This window comes from Pan troglodytes, chromosome 10 (genome assembly GCF_028858775.2).
Source record: "Pan troglodytes isolate AG18354 chromosome 10, NHGRI_mPanTro3-v2.0_pri, whole genome shotgun sequence".
NCBI classification, from domain to species: Eukaryota; Metazoa; Chordata; class Mammalia; order Primates; family Hominidae; genus Pan; species Pan troglodytes.
In genome coordinates, this window is record NC_072408.2 from 33,736,873 (window position 1) to 33,751,323 (window position 14,451).

General features: G+C 36.6%; 1 protein-coding gene across 10 annotated transcripts in view; it reads right to left on the bottom strand.

Moving 5' to 3' along the window:
* The window catches only part of USP15 (ubiquitin specific peptidase 15), a 144,523-nt gene that overhangs the window by 95,771 nt on the left and 34,301 nt on the right, over positions 1–14,451 (bottom strand). For 5 of the 10 annotated variants that reach the window (XM_001166420.8, XM_509182.9, XM_063785512.1 and 2 more), the window contains exon 3: positions 6,028–6,158. In XM_001166420.8, the coding sequence (XP_001166420.1) occupies positions 6,028–6,158 (131 nt within the window). Of the gene's footprint in view, positions 1–2,889; positions 4,276–6,027; positions 6,159–14,451 lie in introns of those variants that run through there. The other 5 variants (XR_010148007.1, XR_010148006.1, XM_063785510.1 and 2 more) reach the window with 5 other exon arrangements.

Here is a 14,451-nt window from a genome sequence, read left to right on the forward strand (position 1 = left end):
TTAATTATTATTCAGTTTAAAATATGTCTAATTTTCATTCTTCTCTTTGCCTCAAGGATTACTTAAAAGTATATTTTTCCATTTCTAGATAGTTGGGGGATAATCAGGTTATCTCTTTGTTACTGATTTTAGCTTAATCCCACTAATGACAGAAAATACAGTGAACAATTTCTATCACTTGAAGTTTACTGGAATTTTGATAACCCAGAATATGGTCAATTTTGCTTAAAAATTCCACTTAATAGAAATGTGTATTCTGCAATGACTAAGTACAATGTACATGTCAATTAGGTTATGGTGGTTAATCATGTTGTTCAAATCTTAATTACAAGCTCACTCATGTAGCTGTTGGCAGCCTCTGTTCCTCATTATGTGAGTCTCTCTATAGGGTAAGTTAAGGGCAAAGTTATGGCTTCGCCCAGAGTGAGTGATCCGAGGGGAGGGGATGAGGGAGGTATGTGCACTCCCAATAGAAGTACAGGCATCCATTAAGGACTAATCTCAGAAGTGACATACCACCACTTCTGCCACATGCTACTGACTGCATAGACCAATTGTCGTACAATGTGGGAAAGGATTACACAAGACTAAGGATTCTAACAGGTCACAATCACTGGGGAGCATCTTTGAGGCTGGCTACCACAGTCTACCCCCTGGCCCCCAGTGATTCACAGTTCCTTCCCCCCAAATACAAAATACACTCAGCTCTTCCAAAGGCCCCGACTAGTCTCAATTCATTTTAGCAACCTGGAGTTCAGAAATTTGTCATCTATAATTGACAAATTATAAATTTTCTATAAGCCTTTGAAGACATATATTCCGAGACCCCTAGTGGATGCCTGAAACTACAAATAGCACACTAATCCCTATATTCACTATGTTTTTTCCTTTACAAACATACATACCTATGACGAAGTTTAATTTATTAATTACGCACACTAAGAGATTAACAATAGCTAATAATAAAATAGAACAATTAGAACAATATACTATAATAAAGGTTACGTGTATGTGGTCTCTCAAGGTAGCTTATCATATTGTACTCACCCTTTTTCTTGTAATGATATGAGATGATTAAATGTCTACCTGATGAGAAGAGGTGAAGTGAATGATGTACATTGTAACGCTGCATTATGCTACTAATGCCCTTCAACAAAGCACTGTGACAGTAGATTGATAACCAAGATGGCTACTAAGTGACAAATGGGAAGGTAGTGTATAGTGTCCATGGGGAGGACATGGAGTGGGATGGCATCATGTTACTCAGAATGGTGCACAATTTAAAACTCATGAATGGTTTATTTCCAGAATTTCCCACTTAATATTTTTGGACCATGGTTGCTTGCAGGTAACTGAAATCGCGGAAAGCAAAACCATAGATAAGGGGGACTACTGTAGTGTCTCTTGATGTATAGGCCTGTGAACTAAGAGACAAGTTTTCTGCCCCCCATACACCCAAAATAAAACGATGAAGCACACAGAACATAGCCTTTTAAATATTCCTGTTTTATAAGAGGGGAAATAGGAGGTACAAAGGAATCAATGGTCCATAACGATTACGAAATCTACCTGGACAAATACTAGAAATTCCTTGACTGGAACTCAGTTCTACCCTTGCCTGAAAATTATTCTATCTAACATTTGGTTCTGTTCTCTGAGTCATCCTTTTTTCATGCATTAGCACATGCTTGAAGTTAAGTAAATATTCAGCCTGATTCCTACTTATCGGAGTTTGGGAGGTCAAAGGCGTCTTTCATTTAATACTGCTTCTGCAGTCCAAAATGGCAGTGGTTCTGCGAGGTAATTCGAAAACAATGTAGGTCTCCACTGGATCTTACTGGAGTTCATTCCATTAGACAAAAGCCATATCCACAAATGTTCTGTAGGATAAGTCCTCTCTACTTTGGCTTTATGCTGAGAAAGCTAAGGGGTTGCCCGTAAGCTTCTTGAAGCCCTCCTGTTCTTAGAAGCCACATATTGAGAAGACACCCTTAATATTAATTAATATTACTACTGACAGGACAACCTCTAAGTTAACCCTTAAATACTTTATAGAGCCTTTTGTCTGAATAGTACTGTGAGGCATGACCTTTGATTTTTCTGAGGTAACTTACAGTCACACCCTTGGCTGCCAGATTAGATCACACTTTTTTTCTGAGAATACTCTGAGTTTTATCTTTGCTCAGAAACACTTCTTAGTATTAGCACCGTTTGCCATCTGGAGGGACTAGGAATCTTCAAAACTAGTAAATATTGGCTCTGTTTTATTGAACAATCCTTTCTTTAGTGTATTTCTCTTCTCTCATATCTGACTATAACCAACACAAAAAGAAACTAGGCAGTACTTTTAACACTTTGGCAGACCTATAATTTCATTAAATACTATCTTTAACCTTTCAGTTTACTGCAGGCAACATGTTGCTAAACTTACTCTACCACTGTATAACAAAGACCACTTTCTACCAGTTTCCAGTAAGACTTTCCTCACTTCAAGTTCTCACTGGCAGCTATCTCAAAGTCTAGTAATCTACTAACGGTTTGTTTAAGGCCCTTTAAGCTTTCGTTGATACTCTTAAAGTTCTGACAACCTCTATTCACTGTCAGCTCCAAAGCCACGCCACATTTCAAGTTTTCATATCAGCACCTGTTTACAGGTACCAAGATTAGTATTAGTTATCTATTGCTGCATAATAAATTACCCCAAAATTTACCAGCTTAACACAGCAAACATTATCTCACAATGTTTCTAAGGGTCAAGAATCTGGGAGCAGCTTAACTGGGTTGATTTGGTGTAGAGTTTCTCATGAGGTTGCTCTCAAGGTATGGCTGGGGTTTCAATCATCTGAAAGCTAAACTAGAACTAAAGGATCCACTTCCAAGGTCACTCACATGGTTGTTGCAGGCCTCCGTTCCTCTCTATTGGCCAGAGATCTCAGTTCCTCACCATGTGGGCCTCTCCATAGGCTGCCTGAGTGTCCTCGCCATATGCAGTTGAATTCCCCGAGTGAGAAATGAGAAAGAGAGACAGCTAGAGTGCGTGTGCACCCAAGATGTAAGCCGCGGTGTTTTTTTATAACCTAATCTCGAAAGCGATGTACCATGAGTACTGCTATATGCTACTGGCCACACAGACCAACCTCAGTACAACATGGAAGAAGAGTGCCCAAGAATATGGATATGAGGAGCTGGGGATCACCGGGGAACATAGTAGAGAATATTATCTTAACTTACATGCTAACACTATTGTGTAGTTAATTCTATACACATTTTCAACTCCATAAAAATTATTATTAATGTTTTCAACAGTCCATCTTAAGACTTACTCACAACATTTACATTTTGTCAGCCTACACTGTTTTCCTGCATCTCCAAGCTTTCATCTGGAATAATTTTCCTTCCATTCTTAAGATTATTTTGTAGTGCCTTTAATACACGTCTGCAGGTAACAAATTCTATTAGTTTTCATTTGAAAATGGCTTTTTTCACCTTCATCCCTGAAGGATTATTTTCTTAGTCACAGAATCCTATATTGGCAGTTATTTTCTTTTAACATATCAAAGTCCATCGTTTTCTGGCTTCCATGGTTTCTCTTGAGAAATCATTATTTTGTCTTATCCTTATTTTGAAGATAACATGTCTTTTTCTCTGGCTATTATTAGAAATTTTTTTGCCTTTGCTTTTCAACATTTGTACTAGGTACAGTTTTGTTTGTATTATTTCAGTTTGGGATTCATAGCATTTCTTTAATTTAAAGCATGACACCTTTCTCAGTTTGGGAAAATTCTCAGCTATTACGTCCTTTGGTTTTCTACCCACTCTTTCTTTCCTCTCCAAGATTCCAACTATATGTATGCATGTTAAACTTACTTACGGCAGTCTATTTATGCCTTAGCTTTTTTCTGTATTTTCTATTCTTTTGTCTCTCTAAGCTTTAGACTCTATATTTTCTATTGACAAATCATTTAGTTTACAAATTTTCTCTTCAGTTCTGTTTGGTCTAATAATTTTATTCCCAAACATTAAATCCATAAAATTTCCATATTAATAGTTTTAGAATTCTATTTGCTTCTTCTTTAATAGTTTTGCCCTACTTCTCATCTGCCTTTTTTTTTTTTTTTAGCATAATAAGCCCACTATTCTAAAATCTACTAACTCAATTACCTGGGTTTCTTATGGGTCTGTTTCTATTGTCTGCTGTTTCTCTTGGATTTTGATTCCATTGTATTTTCTGCTTATATCCTTGCTTTCTTTCCATCCATTCTTTGAATGTTGACACTATAAATGATGCATTTTAGAGATCTTTGAGGTACAGGAAGATGTTTAACTTGGTTTCTGCATTATAGCTAGGGGAACCACCAATCCTAGATTCTTTAATGCAATCAGAGATGGGTAACATTGAAAGTTGGGCTTCAGACACTATAAGCTGGTCTATTTACTTCTTTGAGTTCCACCTGCATCAGTCATGTGGGCCACAGTGAAAATGCAAATGAAATTCCCAAATTTAAGTGTGATTAATTAAATTTTACTGCAGATTTAATGTTGTAGGAAATTGCATCTGTAATAAGAACTCCAGGCAATGTAATATAGCACATGAACATTTGCAAACTATTTTACAGGTTGAATATATTTCATTCATCTTGTTAAAAATAAGTATGTGGTCTCCCAAGAGATTTGTCAATGTTTTTTCTTTCTACTTGTGTGAAATTTTTGATTATATTTTACTTTGTTATTAGACACAGGTTTCAAGAACTCTCAATGAGGACTATTTCAAAGAGTAATGGCAATGAAATTGGTAGTTGATCTGTTTATCATACTGAAGACCGCTAGTGTATAACGTGCTATATTTATAAGAAAAAAAGTGTAACATTAAGATTAAAGGAATACAGTTTAATACCTTTAGAGATATTTTGGACACAAATTTTCCTTTATCCTAGGAATGAAATAATTCTAGACAGTTTTACAGCTAAATAGGCTACCTTTGATCAAAACACTCAATTCTCCAGCAACTATAGATAAAGCAACTAGATCATTTCACAGATCTATAAGGCTAGCATTCCTACAACAGAGAAATTCTAATTTTGAAGTGGCTGAGTGAAACTAAGGAATAAAACTAAACAAAAATAAATAAAAGGTACATTCAAGATCTATTCAGAAAATAAGATCCAAGGTTAGCTTCTAATATACCTAAAACCATGGATACACAAATACAAATTGTTAACATGGCAACTTTGTAGCATCAATTCCAAATAAATTCAAATATAGTTAGGTCTACTAGAGGTTTTTTTACCCTTATGTTACCTAATCCAACTTTTTAATTGTTTCTATGTGGCGGGGGATGGGGGGAGGGTCGGGGGACCCAAACCAGATACAAAATTATGCCAAGAGATTTTGGTCCCTTCTCAGCCTCCCACCCCTCCTACAATAAATGATCAAATACATGTGTAAGGTTCGCTCATTTACCTTGAATATTTGGTATTCTACTACAGCAACACCCTTACTTATTGCTTTTTAGTTCCCTAAAAAAACGAAATTGGTTATTCTTAATGTTTCTAGACTACAATTTTAAAATGTTAAAGGATAAGAAAAAAAATCTACATTTTCAAGTTTAAAAAATTTTTATGTTCCAAAAAACATTGTTTCAACTTTTAGTTTCTTCATTGTTTTCTAATTGTTTTATCAAAAACAGTGCAGCACAGAAAACAGGGTCAGGTTGCCAAAGTCTGTATCCTGATATGACTTTCTAAAATAACTAGATCCTAACTTTTTATCCTCATTTCCTACTACTTACCTTACAGAGTTTTCTCTCTATATATAGAGGATTAATCAATAATACATACTTACAATAGTGGCTAGCATAAGTAAACCTTCTTAACATGTTACTTGCCATTATTGTAACACAGTGTATGGTTATTTTGCTGGCTTTTTCTCTAAGATAAGTGATAAAACTTCACAATTCATTGAATTAATAATAAAATGTGAACTAATCAAGAAAAATAATATTTATAGTCAGTTATTATTAAAATGTACCTTTCGTGCTATTGGCTCTTGACCTTCCATCAATGTGTACCAGCTGACAAGTTTATTCCAACCTTCAGTTGGCAACAGTATGTAATCCAATTCATCAATAAGATGTTCCTTAAGTGACTGGGCATCACCATCTGCAAAAGAAAAAATAAACTCAATACCTAACTCTAAATACTTTGGACACATTACAAATTAAACTCATGAAGGCTAATTTAAGTATTTAAAACAAGTTTTAAGCTCTAAAGCAATTCAGCTCCCTTACATCAGGGGTGTCCAATTTTGGGGCTTCTCTGGGCCGTATTGGAAGAATTGTAACACTAACAATAGTTGATGAGCTTTAAAAAATCATTAAAAAAAATCTCATAATGTTTTAAGAAAGTTTACAAATTTGTGTTTGGCTGTATTCAAACCCATCCTGGGCCGCATGCAGCCCATGGGTTGCAGGTTGGACAAGCCTGCCATACATATTTCAAAATAAACTATTGCTTTAAAACTTTCAGTTTGTACCATAAATCAAAAAGCAATATTTAAAAACATAACTCTTTTATTAGGTTCTTTAAAAAATACTATGGAGTAACTGTTAGTCAAGAGACTTGACAAGAGTGTTTCCCACATATTTTGAGTAGCAGAGATCCCTCATATGGTAACAATATTCATTCTAGCATCAGCCTTTGTAGGAAATTCAGAAGCAAATCAACAACCTTTTACAATGACACCAAGAAACATGGGCTAGGAACCATGACAGAAATCACAAATGGGCATCTTGTGAACCATTTCATTATTCCAGAAGGCCCACAATCTGGATTTCTCCCAAGAACTAAAATGGAGGTAATTCTTCAGATGTGATTCTAATTCACAGTCCACTTTCAAATTTCTAGCTAGACTAAAAAAATTTAGTACAAGACAGGCCACAGATCTAGAAGAAATTTCTGGAACCGTACCTACATCACAGTCCTAATCTGAGACTTGTTATCTGTCCATGTGAATTTTTAAAATGCAGAAAGAGGAACAGAAATATCTCACTGAGTTATATCCAACTTAATGGAGATTTTTCTTGTCCTAAGTTAGTCTTAATTAACAGATACGGAAAGCAAAATTGTTCTTGGTAGCATTTCAATAATGAGAACACAGTATTCCCAATAAGATATAAACAATATAAATCAAGAAGCGAGAAAAAACCTGAGGGATTAAGAGAATGTTACTTATTCTGTGTTTTGCAACTATAGTCTACTTTGCATTTTCTAGACTTGTACATGAAAACAGTACTTGCTTTCTGTTACTATAGATGAATTTGCAATTTCTAGAGTCTTACATAAAAATAGTATGTCCTCTTTTTTGTTTGGCTTCGTTCATGCCATGTAATTATTTTGAGATCTATCCATGTTTTTACATATCAATACTTAATTTCCTTTAATTGCTGAGTGGGATTTCATTGCATGGATATGCTACATTTTGTTTATCCATTCAGGTGTTGATGGGCATTTGAGTTGTTCACAACTTTTTCTATTACAAATAACACTGTATGACCATTTGTGTACAATCGGTCATATGGATAAAATGCTTTCATTTATTTTGGGTAAATACCTAGGAGTGGAATGACTGGGCTCTATAATAAATGTATGTCTAACTTGTTAAGAAACTGCCAGACTATTTTCTGAAGTGCTTTTATGATATGACATCGATAGAAACAGTGTATGAGAGTTCTACTTCCTCTACAATCTTGCCAACACTTGGTATGGATCAGTTTTCTCATTGTGGTTTTAATCTTCATTTCTCTAATATGAATTATGTTGAGCATTTTTGCACGTGCTTTTTGAAACCTATATCTTCTTTGGTGAATTATGTGTTCAAATCTTTTGCCTACTTTTTCCATTGGGCTTTACGTTTTCTTCAAAATGAGTTTTATAAACTGTATATTCTACAAACAAGTCTTTTATCAGCTACATGATTGTAAATATCTTCTCCCACACTGTGGCTTCTCTTTTCTTTCTCTTAACAGTGTCATTTAAAGAAGCTTTTGTTACTGAGACACAACTACATTTTTTCTTTTAGCAACCTTGCTTTTGAATCATATCCAAGAAAACTTTGGCTAATACAACATCACAAAGACTTTTTCCTAAAAGTTTTAGTTTTTACATTCAGGTCTATAATCCATTTTGGATTAATATTGTATACAGTGCCATGTATGCATCAAAGTTCAGTTTTTTGCAAACAGATATCCAAATACTCAAGCCGCATTTGTTTAAAAGACTATCCTTTTGCCAGTGAATTCCTCTTTTACCTTTTTCTAAAGCTGAATGACTATATATGTGTAGATCTATTTCTGGATTCTCTAATCTGGTCAATTGATGTATTTGTCTTTATGTCAATATCAACTATATTTATTATTACAGCTTTAAAATAAGGATTGAAATCAAATAGTGTTAACTTCTATGATTTTATTTTAAAATTCAAAGTTGTTTCAGCCATTCTGTCATTTGAATTTCCACATGAATTTTTGGATCAGCTTATCCTTTTCTATTAAAAAGCTTACTGGACAACTTAATATCCACATGCAAAAGGATGAAGTTAGAACACTACCGCACACCATATACAAAACTAACTTAAAGTAGACCAATGGTGTAAATGTAACAGCCAAAACTATAAAACTCGTAGAAGAAAATGTAAGTATAAATCTTACATAAATCTTTGCAACCTTGGTTTCAGCAATGCTTTCTGACACCAAAAGCACAAGCAACAAAGAAAAAAAAGGCAAATTGGACTTAAAAAACTTTTGTGCTTCAAAGGTCACCATCAAGAATATAAAAAGCCCACAGAATAAGAAAAAATTTTTGCAAATCATACATCTGATAAGGGTCTAGCATCCTAAATAAATAACAAACTGAAAATACAACAATAAAAAGACAAACAATTCTATTAAAAATAGGCACAGGATCTGAATAGATATTTCACTAAAAAAGATATATAACAAGCACACAAAAAAAGAACTTATCATCATTAATCCCTAGGGAAATGCACGTCAAAAATCACAATGAGATACCACTTCACACCCACTTGGATGGCTAAAATAAAAAGGACAGACAAGAACAAGTGTTGGCAATAATGTGAAGCAATGAATCCTCATACACTGCCAGCAACGATGTAAAATGATGCAATGACTTTGGAAAAACAGTCTAAGAGTTCCTAAAATAGTTAAACAACGAAGTTTAAAAAGACCCAACAATTTCATGTCTAGGTATCTACCCATTAGAAAGGAAAACACATTATCTACCCAAAAACTTTTACATGAATGTTCACAGCAACAATATCCAGAAGAGCCAAAACGTGAAAACAACTCAAATGTCCATCAACTGATGAGTGCATAAAGTAAATGTGCACCATTCAGTAGAAATCATTCATCTATAAAAAGAAATCAAGTACTGATTCATGCAACAACATGGATAAAACATGAAAACATTGTGCTGTCCTAAATAAAAGAAGACAAACATAAAAGAATTCATATTGGGCCAGGCACAGTGGCTAACACCTGTAATCCCAGTACTTTGGGAGACTGAGGCGGATGGATCACCTGAGGTCAGGAGTTCAGAGACCAGCCTGGCCAACGTGGTGAAACCCCATCTCTACAAAAATGCAAAGATCAGCCAGGTGTGGTGGCACGCATCTGTAATCCCAGCTACTCGGGAGGCTGAGGTAGGATAATCGCTCGAACCTGGGATGCGGAGGTTGCAGTGAGCTGAGATTCTAGCCTGGGCAACAGAGTGAGACTCCATCTCAAAAAATAAAAAAAAACAAAAAAACACACATATTGTATGATTCCATTTATATGAGATGTCCAGAATAAGCAAATCCATACAGACAAAGGAGATTAGTAGTTGTCTAGAGTGGGGGGTGGCAGCAAAGAAGGGATAGGGTGTGATTCTTAATGGGTACAAGGAATGTTTTACAAAATTCAATTAGGTCAAGTTGATTAACAGTGTTGTTCAACTCTTTGGGCTTCGTGAATGTAGATGTCCAATTTCCCTTCCCAGTTTCAGGAAGTTTCAGCCATTATTTCATTCATTCTTTTTTTTTTTTTTTTTTTTTTTTTTGCAAGACAGGGTCTTACTCTGTCACCCATGCTGGAGTGCAGTGGTGCAATCTCGGCTCAATACAACCTCTGTCTCCTGGGCTGAAGCAATCCTCTCACCTCAGCCTCCCAAGTACTGGGACTACAGGTGTATGCCACCACCCACAGATTATGTTATTTTATTTTTTTTGAGATGGAGTCTTGCTCTGTCGCCAGGCTAGAGTGCAGTAGCATGATCTCAGCTTGCTGAACCACTGCCTTCCAGGTTCAAGCGATTCTCCTGCCTCAGCCTCCTGAGTAGCTGGGACTACAAGTGCGCGCCACCACACCCAGCTAATTTTTTGTATTTTTAATAGAGACGGGGTTTCACCATGTTGGCCAGGATGGTCTCGATCTCTTGACCTTGTGATCCTCCTGCCTCGGCCTCCCAAAGTGCTAGGATTACAGGTGTGAGCCATCGCGACTGGCTGGATTATTTTTTTTGTATTTATTCTAGAGACAAGGTTTCACCATGTTGCCCAAGCTGATCTCGAACTCCTGTGTTCATGTGATCCGTCCACTTTGGCCTCCCACAGTGCTGGGATTACAGGTGTGAGCCACTACACCTGGCCTCAGCCAGTATGTCTTTAAATATGCTTTCTGCCCCTCTCACTTTCCTCCTTCTGGAACTTCCATACACACAAACTGGTTCATTTGATGGTGTCCCAGAAGTCACTTGGACTTCCTTTATGCTTTTTTATTATTTTTAATCCTCTGATTAGATAATTTCAAATGATCCGTCTACAAGTTTGCCAATTCATCTACTTGTTCAAGTCTGCTGTTGAAGACCTCTAGTGAATTTTTCAGTTATCGTATTCCAAAATTTGTTTGGTTCTTCATAATTTTTAGCTTCTTGTTGATATTTTAATTTTGTGAATTTTTATTTTTCTGGTTTTGTTAAGCTGTCTATGTTTTCGTGTAACTCAGTGAGCTTTATAAGACAATTATTTTGAATTCTCTGTCAGGCAATTCATCTCTATTTCTTTAGGGTGAGTTTCTGGAGATTTTGTTTTTTTGTGTCACATTTCCCTGATTGAGTTCTTGTAGCTTTGCACAGGTGTTTGTGCAACTGAAGAAACAGCCACCTCTCTCCCAGTCTTTATCAACTGGCTTTGAAAGGCAAATAGCTTCACTTCCACCCATAAGCCTGGCTAGAGATTCTGAGAACATCTCAAACTTTTTTTGTGGATATGTCTTTTCTGTACTTGTGCATGCAGATTCCTAATTAGAAGGATTTGTTGATTTCCTTTTTTTCAGAAGCCCATAATCTCTTCCTCCTTCTGGTATCTTACATCATACCACAGACCAGAACATTAGAGGCACATCCCACTTGTCTCCCTCTTCCTTGAGTTCTCTGCCTTCTCAAATCTTGTAGAGCTGTGCTGAGTGCAGCAAGCCACTTGCCCCTCTTCCTTTGTTCCTATCTGCCCCCACCAAACACTGGGTAAGGTAAGACAGAAGTCAGTCCTTCAAGCAGTACCCTGAAAGACTGGAACACTGGGGGTACACTCCACTCCTTTTCCTCTTCCCTGGAAGACAAGTCTCAGGTTCTATGCCTTCTCCCAATATTACAGGGTTGTGGCAGCTGCAGCAAGCCACCTATCCCTTTTCTTTTGTTGTTAACTTCCCCCAGTTATTTGAACTATGTCAGCTCTCTGGTACAATAAGGCATGACAGAAACTGGCCCCTCAAGCAGCACACTGAAAGGCATGGGCAGTGCAGGATGCCCCCACTCCTCTCCTTCCTTCCTGGGAGAGAAGCCTCAGGTTCTTAGCCTTCTCTCAATCTCTCAGAGCCTTCCAGCTGCAGCAACCACCTACCCTCTTTCCTCTGTTAACTGCCCCCAGGCATCAGAACTATGCTGGTTCCATCAGCACTCTGTGTAAGGTGATCAAAATTTTTTTTTAGAAAACTGGCCTGTTGGGTAGTACACTGAAGGGCTGGAAAATCAAGCACGTGATCTCCCTCTTTTCCCCCAAGGGAGAGGTCCTGATCTGAGACAATCTCTCTTGAGACTAAGCTAAGACTCCTTGGAGGAGGGGCTGATGTGGGCAAAATAAAATTGTTCTTACTCATTTCAATGTTGTTGTTCTCAGTTTTGGGCTCATCTGGAGTACTACAAATTCTTAACTGGATCTTGGGTTTCTCATAAAGAGTCTGGTCCATTGTTACTTCAGTGTTTCTGTTGCGTGTTGGGGGCTGGGACCTTCTATTCTATCATCCTGCTGACATCACTCTTCTTCACATATTTTCAAGTTATGCCATTAGGTAGGTATATATTTAGGATTACTATATTCTCTTGATGAACTATCCCATCCCATTAGTCATTATAAAGTGACCTTCTATCCCTGATTATGTTCTTTATTCTGAAACTTAATGTCTCCGGCTTTTTAAAAAACAGTGTTAGCATGTGTATTAGTTTTCCACTGTTACATAATGAATTACCATAGTGGCTTAAACATCACCGATTTATTAGTTCACAGTTCTGTGGGTCAGTAGTTAAGGAGGGCCCAAATGGATTTGTGCTTAGGGCTTTACAAGGCTGAAGTCAAGATATCACCCCTGCTGGGCTCTTATCTGAAGGTCTGAGGGAGAATCTGCTTCCAAGCCCATTCAGGTTGTTGGCAGAATTCAGTTACTCATGGTTGTGAGTTTGAGGTTCCCGTTTCCTTGCTGGCTGTCAACCTGAGGCCACTCTCTGTTCCTAGAGGCTGCCTGCCTTGCATCTCACATGATTCCTTCCAACTTCAAACCAGCAATGACATATTGACCCTCTTTCATGCATCTCTGAATTCTTTTGCCACCAGACAGAGAAAACTCTCTGTTTTTAAAGGGTATGTGTGATTAGATTACGTTCACCAGGATAGTCTCTTTTTGCCACATAACATAATCACAAGAGTGATATCTTCATCCTATTTACAGGTTTCACCTACACTCAAAGGGGAGAGTATTATACAAGAGTGAGGATCACTGGGGGTGAGTCTTGCTTACCACAGCCTGGTGTTATCTTTTTCCATATCTTACTTTTAATCTATCTGTGTTCTTGCATTTAAAGTGAGTTTCTTGTAGGCAGTTATAGCTGGTTCTTAACTTTTTAATCTAATCTCACCGTCACTACCTTTAGTTGAGGTGTTTACATTTAATGTGATTATTCATAGAGCTGGGTTTCAATCTAGCAACTTTTAATTTTGTATTTGTCTCATCTGTTCTTTATTAATTTTTTCCATGTCTTGTGGGGGAGATTTGTTTTTAAGATTGACATTGCTTGTCATTATTGATCATATTTTCCTGCTTCTTCACATGCCAGGTAATATTTGGTCAGATCCAAGCCATTATAAATTTTACATTTTTGTATGCTGGATATTTTTGTATTCTTATAAATCCTCAAGTTTTATTCTGAAATGCAGTTAAGTTTCTTCGAAATAGTTTGATGCTTTCAGGTTAGCAGAGCAGGAAAATTAATTTCACCCTATTACATAAGTAAAACTGTTCTCAGAAGTCTACTCTAAATTATGTGGTTTTCCACTCTGGCTGCTGAGAACACAAATGATTCCCAATCCTATATTAGCCTCGATGATTGTTCCTTCTTTTCAGTGGTACCTTGTCTGGCCTTGGGCAGTTTTCTTATATGCAAAGTGCGGTTTAATAGTTGAAGACTTAAGAGCAACCCTATGGGGGGGTCTAGGTCTCTCTCTCTCTCTGAGCTACTCACTACTTTATGGTATTTTCCTGGACTCTTGTAGCCTTGGTTTTCCTAGACTGCAAACTCTGTTTCCTCAACTAAGGGAGATAGCAAGGGTCTGCATGGGTTTCATCTTCCCATGTTGTGTCTTGGAAATCTCTTTTAATGCAGTAAACTGAAGGCAGTTGGAGGGCTTACCTATTTTGTTTTGCATCTCTCAAGGATCACTGTTTTCCGTTGCCTGATATCCAGTGTTTTGAGAACCACTGTTAGAAATGGAAGTTCTGGTACTTATGTTTTGTTCCCTTTACCCATAATAAGAGGTATATAGAAGGACTGGCAAGTAGTGAGGGTTATAGAAAGCTAATGCAAAAATTTAAGAATGTAAGCATATATGATTATTCCTCAAATTTTAAAAAATGTCATGTGTCCACTAGGAAAAACAATATGTGACATAGCATTTCTCAAAATAATCAGTGTTTAATTATTATTTAATAACAAATAATCAGTCTTATTATTTAGTAATAAATAATCATTAAATAATGATTACTTAATAATGAAATCTTTAAATGAAGAAATCAGATTCTTCATTTAAGGGTTTAAACAACAATAAAACCTTATTACATCATAAATGAAAAAC